The 13,732-nt window shown below is 45.7% G+C and overlaps 2 protein-coding genes across 3 annotated transcripts in view; both read left to right on the top strand.

The window, feature by feature from the left end:
- LOC109515213 (potassium voltage-gated channel subfamily H member 8-like) overlaps nucleotides 1-441 on the top strand; it is a 36,837-nt gene extending 36,396 nt beyond the window's left edge. Inside the window, exon 4 of the mRNA XM_019868838.1 lies at nucleotides 302-441. Within this exon, the coding sequence (XP_019724397.1) occupies nucleotides 302-441 (140 nt within the window). The remainder of the gene's footprint in view (nucleotides 1-301) is intronic.
- Nucleotides 305-13,732, top strand: part of LOC109515234 (potassium voltage-gated channel subfamily H member 8-like) — a 17,562-nt gene continuing 4,134 nt past the window's right edge. The window contains exons 1-12 of one of the 2 annotated variants that reach the window (XM_019868892.1): nucleotides 305-433; nucleotides 1,962-2,089; nucleotides 2,749-2,986; nucleotides 3,267-3,424; nucleotides 4,766-4,970; nucleotides 6,789-7,004; nucleotides 7,386-7,585; nucleotides 8,942-9,191; nucleotides 10,626-10,840; nucleotides 11,983-12,021; nucleotides 12,549-12,811; nucleotides 13,458-13,576. In XM_019868892.1, coding sequence (XP_019724451.1) covers nucleotides 2,012-2,089; nucleotides 2,749-2,986; nucleotides 3,267-3,424; nucleotides 4,766-4,970; nucleotides 6,789-7,004; nucleotides 7,386-7,585; nucleotides 8,942-9,191; nucleotides 10,626-10,840; nucleotides 11,983-12,021; nucleotides 12,549-12,811; nucleotides 13,458-13,576 — 1,981 coding nt within the window. In that variant the 5' untranslated portion in view covers nucleotides 305-433; nucleotides 1,962-2,011. Of the gene's footprint in view, nucleotides 434-1,961; nucleotides 2,090-2,748; nucleotides 2,987-3,266; nucleotides 3,425-4,765; nucleotides 4,971-6,788; nucleotides 7,005-7,385; nucleotides 7,586-8,941; nucleotides 9,192-10,625; nucleotides 10,841-11,952; nucleotides 12,022-12,548; nucleotides 12,812-13,457; nucleotides 13,577-13,732 lie in introns of both variants that reach the window. The other variant, XM_019868891.1, reaches the window with a different exon arrangement.

Here is a 13,732-nt window from a genome sequence, read left to right as displayed (position 1 = left end):
GTTGAGTTTTGGCGCCTTGTGTGCTCCGCACTCGAAACCGAAGCGACAAAGTATGAAGATGTAACCAGCGCTCGTGCTAACGTATGACTCCGTTGTGGCTGCGATTTTTCAGTAACAAAGTTAGTACATCGAAAATAGTTGTTTCATAACAATTCAATTCCACCCATCCGTTTTCCGAACCGTTTACCCTCGCTCAGGTCTGAGCCACTCGCACACGTGCATTTTACAGCACAACGCCATGTACCCGCTTTCAATAAAAGGTGGTCAAGAAATGTGTTCATCGGAATGTTTTTCTTTTCAGGGGTGCTCTTCTGGTGTCTGTTGGACATTGTGCCAATTAAGAATGAAAAGGGGGACGTGGTGCTCTTTCTGGCTTCGTTCAAGAACATCACTGACGTTAAAGCCAAAAGCATCCAAGAGGACAAGAAAGAAGGTCAGTGAGAATGCATTCAGGAGGGGGGGGGGGTGCTCTTTTACCACCGCTGAACGGGTTCAAGGGAAAATGGATAAGGTTGGAACCTTGGATAAGGTTCTCCAGAGCCTGCCCAAGAAGTGCATTGTGTTTTTTTTTTTTTTATATATATAATAAAATCATTTTTGTCCCTCGAACTTTTCCATCTGTTAACCTTGATCCGTTTTGAAGAAAAGACAATCTTTGGCCAAAGTCACTTTGGATTGCATGAATGACATTGAGCTAAATTTATGCACGCAGCAGGTCAGTGTGTGTGTGTGTGTGTGTGTGTGTCTGCGTGCATAATTGTGCTCATTACCGTAAATAAGGCAGAGCAGGAAGCATCACCGCAAAGCAAAGTTATTTTTTGCTCCCCTGATGAAAAGCTTTTCAACCTAAAATGAAAGTGGCTGATACAGCAAGCCCCTCCAGATTTAGACAAACGGCCCACTGGCGTGACTTGGCGGGTGACAAGCTCATTGAAATGAGAATATGAGCGGTAAGAAATGTTTGCACTTTGGTGTTCTGTTTGTAAAAGTCGCGGCGATGGGCTTTTTCCCGCCCAATTGCAAAGTAGCGCAAAATTGATGATCTTGTGGGTTGCGTCATGATTCTCTACCCCGCCCCCTCCAAAAAAAAAAAAGAAATCTGTTGCTAATTTGCAGTGGGAAACAACGTATGCTTCCGTCCTCCAGCTCGTATGTTTTCCCGCAGCACCTATGGACCCCCTCCTTCCCCATCCCCCTCACACGGATGGTTCTAACAGCAAAGGGATATTCATTAGGTCTAAAAATAAAATAATTTCTCCATCTCACACTCCTGCCGTGTCGTGTCCCCCAAGGCGCTGCCTCTTTATGGATGGGCCCTGTCTGTTCCCCTCATCTGGGGGTCTGCCGGCACTCGCCGGCGCACCAGAAAATGCGCGCGCTTTCCACGAGGACACTCAAAAGCAGTTAGCACTTCGGTTCTTCAGCGCTGGCTTTGTTATTGCCTTTATCTGCCCTCAAGCCAATCTGGACTTAGTCCATTCCAGTTCGTTGAGAGCGCGCCGGCAATAACGCTTCCGTCTATTATCCGAGTTCCACTCTCAGCGCATCACGCCATCCATCCCGCGCACTACGACGGCGACACACTCGTGCACCAAATGGCTTCAATAGCCCAGATTGACCAGAACACATCCATCGTGGTTGAACTGCTAACGCAGAACGTCTTCATCGATCAATACCTTTTTGGCAGAGTAATCGCAATGAATCCAAATCTGCACATTTATGCGGCTCCCCTGAAAGCTTATAAGATTTTTTTTTTTTTTTAACCTTGAATTCCACTTCTCATAACTAGCCAACAGTGCTAACGTCTCTAGCACTCCACCGCTATTGGCCTAGAATGTATACACTATGTACTGCTCAAGCTGCTTTTCGATGCCCCTTATAGTGCGGAAAAAAACGGTAATTACGATGTGACGAAACTCATCAATTCTGTTCATTTTGGACACTTCAATGTGTGTTTGCAGAGCGACGGCGTGGCAGGATCAGAACAAGCTCTCCGTTCAGCTCAGCTCGAATGCGGAGCAGCGCCGTGCTCTACCACGTCTCGGGGCACCTCCACAGCAGAAAGAAGAGCAAAATTAAGCTCAATAAGGTATATCGTCCAAAAAAAAAAAAAAAAAAAAAACAATACTTGAGACCACCAGACAGGTGGTGATATAATAAAATGTCTGGAAAGCAAACCTGATGCGAGCACACACAGTTTACACGCTACAATAAACAACTATTTTGCGGTTCATCCTCTGCGGTGCCGCTATGTCACCAATTTTTAAGCGTCTACCATTTATGGATAAACGCTCAAAAGCCAACAAAATTAATCACAAGAAGTTGGGACAGAGAAGGAAATATGAAGAAAATATTGTATATTCCCGTGTGTATTGTTTTATGCTCTGTGTGTTCAAGTAGTAGTTGTTTAAAGGTCCAAAATTACCGCAACATCGATGCTAATTTCCGTTTGCTATTTTGTGTTAGCATTAAGCTAGCAGACTTACTTTAGATGGTAATGCCGTGGTTTGGTATCCTCCCTACATGCTTACTTTTAAAACAGAACAGCGCGTACTGTGGTGCTAACAATAATTTAAAAAAGAAAAATTGTGTTCTGCGTTATATGTTAGCATTAAGCTAACAGACATTGGTTGGATGAAATTAGATGGTTTGGTATCCTTTCTACATTCAAAACATATCCAGCGTGAATTGTGATTGTATTTTGTTTCTGTTCTAAGTTGATATTTTATTTCTTTGTGTCTTTTCCAGAATGTGTTTGGCGACCCTCCTGCCCTTCCAGAGTACAAGGTAGCAGATGCCAAAAAGTCCAAATTCATCCTGCTGCATTATAGCACATGCAAGGCCGGCTGGGACTGGCTGATCCTGCTCGCCACTTTCTACGTGGCCGTGACTGTGCCGTACAACGTCTGCTTCATCGGCGACGACGACGACCTCACCCGCAGCACGACCGTCAGTGACATCGCCGTGGAGATTCTCTTCATCTTGGGTGCGTCACAAACCTCCACCTGGGAGCTCATGTTTTCATTCGTGTGGCTTTGGGACTTAGCGCTTTCATCAAATTTGGATGAGAATGTACACGTTGAAGAATGAAAAATTGAAAGAAATCCATATTTGTCCTTTACGGTGCAAAAAAAAAAACAAAAAACTTGTCACTCATCGATTACACAAATAACAAATGTTTCAGCATGTTGAAATATTTAGCCCCAGGTCGGCATTCTGTGAATGTAGTTGTTATGGATTCCAAAAATCTAAAAAATTTCCTGCAGATATTGTCTTCAATTTCCGCACCACCTACGTCAGCAAGTCAGGCCAAGTGATCTTTGACGCTCGGCAGATTTGCTTTCACTACCTGACCACCTGGTTCATCATTGACCTGGTGGCCGCCTTGCCCTTTGACCTGCTCTATGCCTTCAAAGTCAGCGTGGTGAGTAGCCTCTGGGCTCTTGTGCTCAACCCCCGTTGCTTACGTTTTTTTAAGGCACCTTAACAATAGATGATGTCAAAACCCGATGATCGATGTCTTGCCCAACAGAGGCCCTAACGAATCCCGTCGACATGCGTTTGGATGGGGAAGCCCATCCGACATTCCTCTACAGCACCTTCACGCGGATCGTTCCCATTGCTGCTCCGCTGCCTCTTTGATTCTCTCTATCGATTGCACGCACAGAGGCTTTCAATCGTACTTTATTGCGTCATTAAAACTTTTTCTGCACAGCTTGACTCGAGCGCGAGACGCGCTTTAAGGAGAGCGCAGTGCAAGGGGGGGAAGCGCGACGGTGGAGCAATTAGGTGGAGGTGCACCCCTTGACCCCCGCCAACTGATACTTTGCTTGACGATGCCGTTTACTTTCACTCGCGGGATTCTCTGTATCTTCAGGTGTTCACCCGAAAGCCGTCTCACTAACACGCTCATGAGGTAGCAGCCTACAATAGAGTACAATGATGCCTTAATTAACATGCCATAAATCTGAACAGAACCGAAAATGTGTCATGTTTTTTTTTTTTTCAATTTCTGTGATATTGGACTTTTCGAAAATTATGCAGTGGTGACATAATTAAATCGTATTTACAATAACTGAACCATTTTTGGCACACTTAATGCTTCTATTCAATGCACTTTGTAAGGCTCCCTCTGGTGTGCGTGCTCTGGCCACCTGGGGGCAGTATAAGACCCGATGAAAACCGTAAATGAATACCGCACTAATAAATGTATGGAGTGGGGTATCTGTAAAGGAATTGAAAATAAACAAGACTGCTCAGGTTATAGCTCGTGGGGAGGGTTGGGAAGGGGTGGACACATTGCTGCCGGCAGGTGGCGTATAAATGAGCCTTGTTGTTAAAAATGACACTGGCGCACAAATACCACCGAGAAATGGTGAGCAATCGAGTGGCGAGAGGAGATTTGGAGAGGGCTGACACGGGTGAGAGGAAGGCGGGGATATGGCTGATGGAGAAAGGCACAACGTAGGTACGCTTCCGCGGCTTCCTGGTGGACGAGAGTGGGCCTTTCGCCATAGGTGGGATGCCTGGTGATGATAGATGGCAACATTATGCAGGTGTGCCTTCGATAGCATTTATGTCCCACTTTCTCATATTCCCCACTCAGGTGCCCGTACGCGCAAATATACTTGCAACGTACCGTGCGGCTTCGATGCGAAGGGTTACCGATCACCCTTGTCCCGACAGCCCACTCCATCGCAACAAACGACTGCAATCTGCAAAACGTATGATTTTAATCCCACCTCGTTTTGTCTCTTTCCACCAGGTGTCTGTGGTGCACTTGTTAAAAACGGTGCGCCTGCTGCGTTTGCTTCGCCTCCTCCAGAAAATGGACCGCTACTCGCAGCACAGCACCGTGGTGCTGACCCTGCTCATGTCCATGTTCGCCCTGCTGGCCCATTGGATGGCCTGCATCTGGTACATCATCGGGAAAATGGAAATGGAGGCCAACTCCTACAACTGGGATATCGGTGAGCAATGGCAAAATTTGAAAATGGCAACATTTGAATTTCAGATTCTTCTCGGCCGTCACTTGGGGGGGCCCCCCCCTACAAAAACATCAACTTGCGTCATCTCTCTTGACGTCGACGTGTCTTGACCAGCGTGTGCGTTTGTTTCTTAAGGGGTTGCATTTGAAAATACCGTGTTAAAAATATAGTCATACTGGTTTTGGGTGGAAACACAATGTTATCATGAACCCATATAAGGGCATCGAGAAATAAATGCAACAAATGGTGTTTTTTTTTTAAAGCATCTACATTTAAATGATGATGAATCATCATTTTTATCGATTCCTGTGTTTTGTGGAGACAGGTGATTGTGGGATACAAGTGAGCGAATGGTGTGATTCCGTCGATCATTTCGGATTCAACCCGAAGCTTTCCCTCCAGTACGCAGGTCCCTCATATAATGAGAACCCCCGGGCTGATCTCTCGTCAGTATTGATGAACTGCGCCACTCGTAATTACCTCTCACTGTTGTCCTCGCAAGCGGTTCCGGGTCAGCATTGGCCGGGCCGAGAGAATGACGCCGATTCCTCTTGACCAATTACTGCCTCTCGGTGTCATAAAGAAAAAAACAAAAATAAAAAAACAGGAGGCAGGATGAATGTGTTGTATCCTAATTATGCATTTTGGATGCCGAATGCGCGTTGGAAGTCAAGCGGCTGTGAAGTTGCTTCGATCCAATTACCATTCATCAGTGTCTGCAGGAGTCTCTCCAGGGATCAGCTGCATGTCTTCACTCCGGCTTGACCGGGGATTAGTTCTGCTTCCATAACATCTGATATGCTTTGGTTTCAATCCATTGTTTTATATTTAGCAAAGGAGCTTTTTGCCACTTTGGGCTTTCTCTGTCTTGACGGGCTTTACACTACTGAGCATCCTGTGTGGAGGGCCGGGGGGAGAATAGTGAAAACGATTCTGCGCAAGCAGCGAAACGGTGTTGGTTCCCGTATTTTCCGCACTATAAGGCACACCAAAGAGCATTCCATTTTCTCAAAATCTGACAGTTTGCCTTATAATCCGATGCGCCTTATATATGGATCAATATTCTGATTTCTTACATGTAGTATTTTAAATGTTCTGATCAGCGCTTTGTTGCAGCTGCCACGGTTGTGAAGGCTCTCTATAAAGTTGTATTGTATTCCTTTTAGTGTAGCTCCATCTAGTGGATGCATAATGCAACCGCAGCCACGTTTTCATATGTTGGGCGGTGTGCCCAATATATGAAAACAGTTATAAAAGAGGCCATTTTCTGAAGGTGCGCCTTATACTCCGAAGCCCCTTATCGTGCGGCATATACGGTAACCAGTTCTTTTCCGGTGACTACAAAAAGAACATTGCGACAACAACGAAAGTCACCACTACTTTGAAGTTGAATAAGATATTTTACACAGCAAAATCGAAATCTTCTCGAAAGGCGACATTGGTAAACTAACGATATTTGTATTCTATGTCATTTGACGGCGGCATAGCAATTGAGGAAATAGAGTCAATGTCATTTGTGTGGATTTTAGATTTCTCTCCCGCGGTCGTTTGTGTAAGTCCAAGAGAAGAGGGGAAACTGAAATGAATTGCTTCCAGGGGGGAGACAACACTGTGAATTAGCAAGGCTATTGAATATTTAGAACAATAGCTGGTTATGAACATGTTGCAAAGCATTTCTAGCATAAAAAAAACAACAACAACAACAACAAAACGCAACAGCACAAGTGAAGAAGCCTTCACCGGAAATATAAATATCAACGTGTCTGTTTTCTTTTCCGCCCCATGACATCATCTCACCAGGGTGGCTCCACGAGCTGGCAAAGCGTCTCGAGTCGCCGTACTACCCCATCGGAAGCGCCAACACCACCGCCACCACCAGCGGGCCCGCCATCCGCAGCGTTTACGTCGCCTCTCTGTATTTCACCCTCAGCAGCCTCACCAGCGTGGGCTTCGGCAACGTGTCGGCCAACACGGACGTGGAGAAAATCTTTTCCATTTGCGTCATGCTCATAGGAGGTACGCGGAGGACACACCGATACAATTATATTGTAGATTTTGTTGTGGGTGTAGAATTTGTGAATGGAGACTCTAAGGCGCTGAAACTGCACAATTCCGCGCCGCGTGTCGAAAATTTTGCAGGTACATTAATCAAGTCGATCGAATTGGGTCAGTCTGATCCACTTTCGGCTTGTTGACCTGCCGTTTGCATTTAGAGGGCGGAAAGAGGTCACCGCGGCGGGGGTTTTCTCCTGTGGACGTTTTCTCCCTTACTCCTGCAAAATGTTAAATGTTCTCAAGCGCCAGGAGGCTTCCGCCGTCACCCGCACTCACTTTTCCATACACATGCCGCAATCAAATGCATCCATTTTTTTTTCCCCACCTCTCTTCCTCCCGCAGCGCTGATGCACGCATTGGTCTTTGGCAATGTGACAGCCATAATCCAGAGGATGTACTCCCGCTGGTCGCAGTATCACACCAGGACCAAAGACCTCAAGGACTTTATACGAGTGCATCATCTGCCGCACGGCCTGAAGCAGCGAATGCTGGAGTATTTTCAGACAACCTGGTCAGTCAACAACGGCATCGACTGTAATGAGGTACAAACAAAAGAGGTCCCATCTCCTTTGGTTGGTCAAAGGGAATTGCAGAGAAACAAGTTCCATCGCTTGGGCAAGCCAAGCATGATAAACTTATATCAAGTTTTGTCCTCCTTGTATGTATTTTCTGTTTTTTTTTTTTTTTTTTCATTTTATTTGGGGGGTGTTAGGTTGAACAGTTTTGTAATTTGAAAAAGCCGATTCTTCAACCTGTCACCATCCGCTAAATAGTTGAATTTGAATTGGTGGGCTCTAAATTGTTTTCGTCGAGATGGAGTGCCGTTACAGAGGTTACTTAAGGACATATTTTGATAGGCGAGATGAATTTACGAGGAACAGTGTCTCATTGCCACCTTGAGCCGAGCCTGGAAGAGTTGAGGCAGGCAGCGGCGAAGGGCCGTGTGAGACAGCTGTCACCCTGGCGCCGCGACGCCGAGACGGAGCGATCCTGATGAATCTCAGACAGATGAATTAAAGATGAGCTTCTTGATTACAGTCGGCTTGGCCCTGATGGGACATTGATCAGTCTTATGGTGGGGGTTGTCGAGCTCCAGATTGTAGTCCTGACAAGGAGGGGAAGACGGACATGCAGCTCATTCATATGTTGAACATTTTTAAAAGCTTATCGCAGATAGTTTGGAATTCTATTTGATGTGTGTGGCAACAATGTGCCATTGTTCATTCATGACCTGCATGGAAGAATGTACTACTACTACTACCGTATTTTCCGCACTATAAGGCGCACTTAAACGCATTCTATTTTTTTCAAACGTCGACAATACGCCTTATAATCCGATGCGCCTTATATATGGATCAATATTCTGATTTCTTGGATGTAGCATTTTAAATGTTATAATAATAATAATAATACTACATTTCATTTATAAGAGCCTTTCAAAACACTCAAGGACACTTTACAATCAGAACCAGAACAATAAAACCACAAATAAAATGATAAATAATAAAAGGCGAGATTAATTGAAACTGAATATCCGATTTTAAATAGCGATGTTCTGTAAAGCGCTTTGTTATAGCCGATTGTCAAAGCTGTATTGTATTGTATTCCCTTTAGCGAAGCTCCATCTAGTGGATACATAAGCCAACCACAGCCACTATTGTGGCTTCTATTCCATGCGCCATATAATGCGGTGCGCCCTCAATGTGAAAACTGTTTTAAAATAGGCCATTCATTGAAGGTGCGCCTTATACGCCAAAGCGCCTTATAGTGTGGAAAATACGGTACTTCTAATGATAACATTTTGTCGTACTGGAAAATTGTCCAGGTGACAAGTTGATGTTGCCCCGAATTGAAGCATCCACTCCAACTTTCACGACTGCTTCTCGTGGTCTTCCCAGCTGCTGAAGGACTTCCCGGATGAGCTCCGCTCCGACATCACCATGCACCTCAACAAAGAGATCCTGGAATTGTCACTCTTCGCCTCAGCCAGCCGGGGCTGCCTGCGCTCTCTGTCGCTGCACATCAAGACCACCTTCTGTGCTCCCGGAGAGTATCTCCTCCGGGAGGGCGACGCCCTGCAGGCCATCTTCTTCGTGTGCTCCGGTAGCATGGAGGTCCTGAAGGATGGCATGGTGTTGGCAATTCTCGGTCAGTTACACCATGTTTATATTCTATGATGCGCAAAATATGATACGACTCCCCCTCGTGCCTTTAGTAGGAGTCGAGGTGGGCGGGGGATAAAGTTGCCGCAGCAGTTTTGATAATGAAGCTCTGAGAGCCTCGCCGGTCAAAAGTTGGTTCCGTTTAAATGAGCCTCTTGTTTGGAGAAGGCTCCCATGCAATTGCATTTCATCAGATGTCTTCCCCCCTGCCCCCCCCCCCCCACACACATACTTTGGCTGTAAAATCCACATGAGGACCTGCTCATTGTCATATTTTTTTTTTTTTTGCCACGGTTTACTTGATGTGCAGGATTTAACCACTGAAAAGAGTATGGCGGTGTCCATTGGCGATTTAATTGGGCGCTTGCAAGATCATTCAGTTCCCACCTGCGCGTCCTGATGGAATCTATTTGAAAGTCAATGTACTTGAGTCCTCTCCATATGCTGCCCACGTCATTTCGTCTTGTCCAGCTAACTGGAGTCACATTCAAATCCGTCATATCCGGTCCATTTGTTCGAACGCGTACTGGTTATGTTTACATCGCTTAGGCGGTGATGAAACACGACGCAGATGAGTTTGCGATAAAATGGCGACGTCTCATTAAGGAGCTGAGAACTTTTGGCAAAGATGCAACTCTGCGAAAAAAAATAAGGTGCCTAAAGTAATTAAGAGCTGAGTGTATTTTTATCAAAACCATTTATGGAAGCTTTAATGAGAGGAAAAGCTAACTAGGAGATGCATTAAAACGCGTTATGTGGCACAAAATAATGAACTGTTCCAAGTGATCCTTTATTGTTCCTGCTCTCAGTCAGTTTCTAATCCACCATCTAAGTTTCATATATTTTTTAAATTGAGTTAACCTACAGTTTTCTACTTCAGAGTAACAGTCAAGTGAAATTTTTTTTTTTTTTTTGTAGAGAGAAGCGGTGTAATTCTCCGTAAGTCACAGAGCTAACCCGAAACGCAATTTAAACCAACCTGATTCCCAGGATGAGTATTTCCATCCACAAACATCTGCGAGGAACAACATCTCGCCTTGAATCAAGAAGAATATTGTTTATTATGCGTGACGTGTGTGTGTGTGTGTGTGTGTGTGTGTGTGTGTGTGTGTGTGTGTGTGTGTGTGTGTGTGTGTGTTGATTCCCTCCTGGGTGAGGATAACTTGATTGCGGCATAACAAAGTCAATCGAGGACAGAACTTGGAAAGCATTAGAGAGGAAGTAAAAATTGGAGAAGATTGGAAAGAGGAATACGTGAAAAATGTCTTCGAGGAGCGTGAGGATTTTTTTTTGGGCGGGGCGGGGGGGAGGTGCGATCAAAGATTTGTTGGTGTATTATTGTTGTTGTTTCTGGCTTCTTTGACACCTCCTGCAATTTCCCTTCATCTGATATGCCCCATCTGTGTGTCCAATGAGCAAGGTAAAGGAGATCTGATTGGAGCCAACCTCTCCTTAGACGACCGAGTGATCAAAACCAACGCGGATGTGAAAGCGCTGACCTACTGCGACCTGCAGTGTATTAACTTGAAGGGTCTGTACGAGGTGCTGGATCTCTACCCGGAGTACTCGCATCATTTTGTGCAGGACATCCAGCAGGATCTCACCTACAACCTGAGGGAGGGACAAGAGTCACATGTGAGTCATGCCGATTGATACCGAATTCAATGTTGGAGGATTGGACGTGTGGGAATGGGTAGAAAATGGTTTTGGAGCCCTTTTATAGGGCCAAGGAACCACAATTGAATTCAACGTGAAAATTCCAAGCACCGCCATAATGACCAACATTAAAATACAGCGGTGTAGTAGGCCCAAATGTTCATTTAAAAAAAAAATGAGGCAGGGGTGTATTTCCCCCAAAAAAGTACATTGGATAATATTGTAAACTCATGAAAAAAAAAAAGATGCGCGCTTTGAAAACAAACCCCTCCCAAAGACGAAATGCAAAAGTATTTTTCTTGAAAATATTTGTGCCTTTTCTCAAAAGCTAACGCTAGCAACCCCGTTGTGTCATCGACGCTCAAGCCGCAGCTCTGCCCTACCTTTCGTCTTTGAAGCGAATCATGCGTCTGTCGGGCAACCGTCTTGAACGTGGCAGATCTTCACCCGGCCTAGCTGCCGAGTCATGGGCGGAGACGAAGTATGCGGCTTGTTGTTGTCGTCAATTTGAATCAAAACCGCCTGGACCCTTTCATGCACCCTGTAACCTGATAACATGACAAGCTGTCCACTGTAGTAACCGCAGTCCTTGAAAGGGTTAAATGTGTCACCCTGACATTTTCCTCTCAAAACAATACTCTGCATAAAACTACAGTTCCGATTATGTTTTTGGTTCTCATCCCAACGTCGCACACGGTAAACGCGTGACAGTTGATGGACAGCTGAAAATTCGGCTCCTGTCATTACAGCCGGGTGAGAGAGTTTCGTTGCGTACGCTCAACGCCGGCCCGCTTCCTCAACGCTAACAAAGGGATTTTTGAGGGGAAGCTTTTGCAGCGAATCAAGTATGACAAGTCGGGTAGAAGTTTAAATGAGGCGGCGGTTGTGTTGTCTTCTCACAAAGTTAGAAGCGCAAGATTGAATTGAGATATCGGGGGAGGATCTGTTTTAGAGGCGGATGAATTAACTGATAAGAGGCGTGTGCCGAGACTTTTGGCCACATCACGTTGCTCGCTTATTGATGTAGCCAACGAAGAGAGCAGGCAGATACTGGCTGATTGCTCTTTTTTTTTTTCTTTTTTTCTTGAAAGGCACATTTCCCCTCTTTGGCTGTCTTCCAGGTGAAGGCTCGACTCTCCACAGCAGCTCTTGATCCTCAGGTACCACACCACAAATAATGGCGAGGGGGGAAATGACTTTGTTCATGCGATGTTGGGTCAATTAGCACTCAGGCTGCACCTTCACTTTAATAAAGTAAGGAAAAAAAAAATCAATGAAGCATTCTTGAACTTTGTGCTTGGACCGTTTTTTTTTTTTTCTTTTCTCACAGAGTGTTGGGTCAATCAATATTTGGGTCTTGAGCATAACCCCTGATTACAGTACCGGAGGCTTCATCAAAATGTGCTACTCATGCAAACGAAACAGGACACAAGTGTCAGCATTTTCTCCCGGGGTTGAATTATCATTTTGATATGCACTTCTTTGTCTCCTCTGTGCATCGACATGCGCTTAGAGGTCACTAGCGCAGGTTGATGCGATTCAAAATGGATTCATGTCTTCACACATTTCCCATGAAATCAATCAAATCGGATTCCGCATCGTGAAAGTGACTATTTTTTATTTTATTTTTTTAAATATTCCGAAATGAAGGTCATGACGTGACTTGATTGTTTCCCTCCGTTCCCAGCCAGGTGTGAAAAGGAATGGGCGACTTGTTCAGGGTTGTGCGCCTCTCGCCGAGGCCCGGGGGGCACATGACAGGGACATGAGGGAAGATGATGATTGTTTGTCATCGGAGCAGAACAGAGCGGTGACCCTCAGGGGCGCCGCTGGGTCGACTCCAATGGGCCAAGCCAATCGTGGAAGCGCAGAACGGAGCTCTGAAAAGTCTCGCGGGATGAGCCCGGGTATTACACCGGTCACTCTAAGCCCTTCCGACCTGAGCCCCAGGTGAGTTTGAATTGCGATAAAATCGGAGGCTTTCAGAATGCGCTCTCATGAGAATTGAATACGATTTTGTTTGTCACTCAAATCAGACATGAGTTTTATTGTATTTTTTTTCGAGAGCTGTTTACAAATGACGATGCTCCCGAAAATGGCGCCGACTTTCCCGAAAGTCAGCCGGACTGAGGCGGTGGAGTGTGGTACCCCACCTTGGTCCTATCGATTGCCACAGCCAGAAATTGAAGGCACAGCTTTGGGCAAACCATTTTGTTGTTGCGACCAAGAGAGACAATGATGTTTATAGTCTGTGCTCAGCAATTTATCATCATGCAACAGACATCCCCCCCCCCCATTGATGAGCGACAGGAAAAGAAAATGAAAGGCAGTGGCTGTCTTGCTTCGGTTCACGTCAAAGTGCCGAGGAAAGTCACAGCAAAAGCCAAAATGAGATTCCTACAATGGTGAACGAGGAGCAATTGTTTTTAAGGTCAAGGAAGATGCTCCCCTGCAGCCACGGCTGTGAAGATGAAGAAAGGAACCGAAAGTTCAAGTTTTCACTTGCTGAAATGAAAGCTGCGAGAGTTTTTCTTTTTTTGACAGCTCACACCTCAGCCTGCCGCGATTACGCTCACACATTATTTCCTCCGTGCAGAATAGTGGACGGAACAGAGGACGCCGGCGGGACGGAAAGTTTGCTGCCGTTCCCTGGCTTCTCTTGCCACCGCGGTTGCCATGACAACGATCCCACCAGTGCCTCAGCGTCCACCACAGGTGCTCCACATCGCGCACTCCATCTCGTGCACAGTCACGTGAAAATGCTTACTTGCCTTGGCCTGTTTAGTGGTGATTCATGCGGCTTTTTGGAATTTCTCACTGCCAGATGCTGTTTTAAAAAAACGTCAGCACTCCTGGGACTGATTTGTAACG

This window comes from Hippocampus comes, unplaced genomic scaffold (genome assembly GCF_001891065.2).
Source record: "Hippocampus comes isolate QL1 unplaced genomic scaffold, H_comes_QL1_v1.1 scaffold401, whole genome shotgun sequence".
In the NCBI taxonomy this organism is placed as follows: Eukaryota; Metazoa; Chordata; class Actinopteri; order Syngnathiformes; family Syngnathidae; genus Hippocampus; species Hippocampus comes.
The sequence above is the reverse complement of the archived record's forward strand: the minus strand, read 5'-3'. Positions and strand labels throughout refer to the sequence as shown.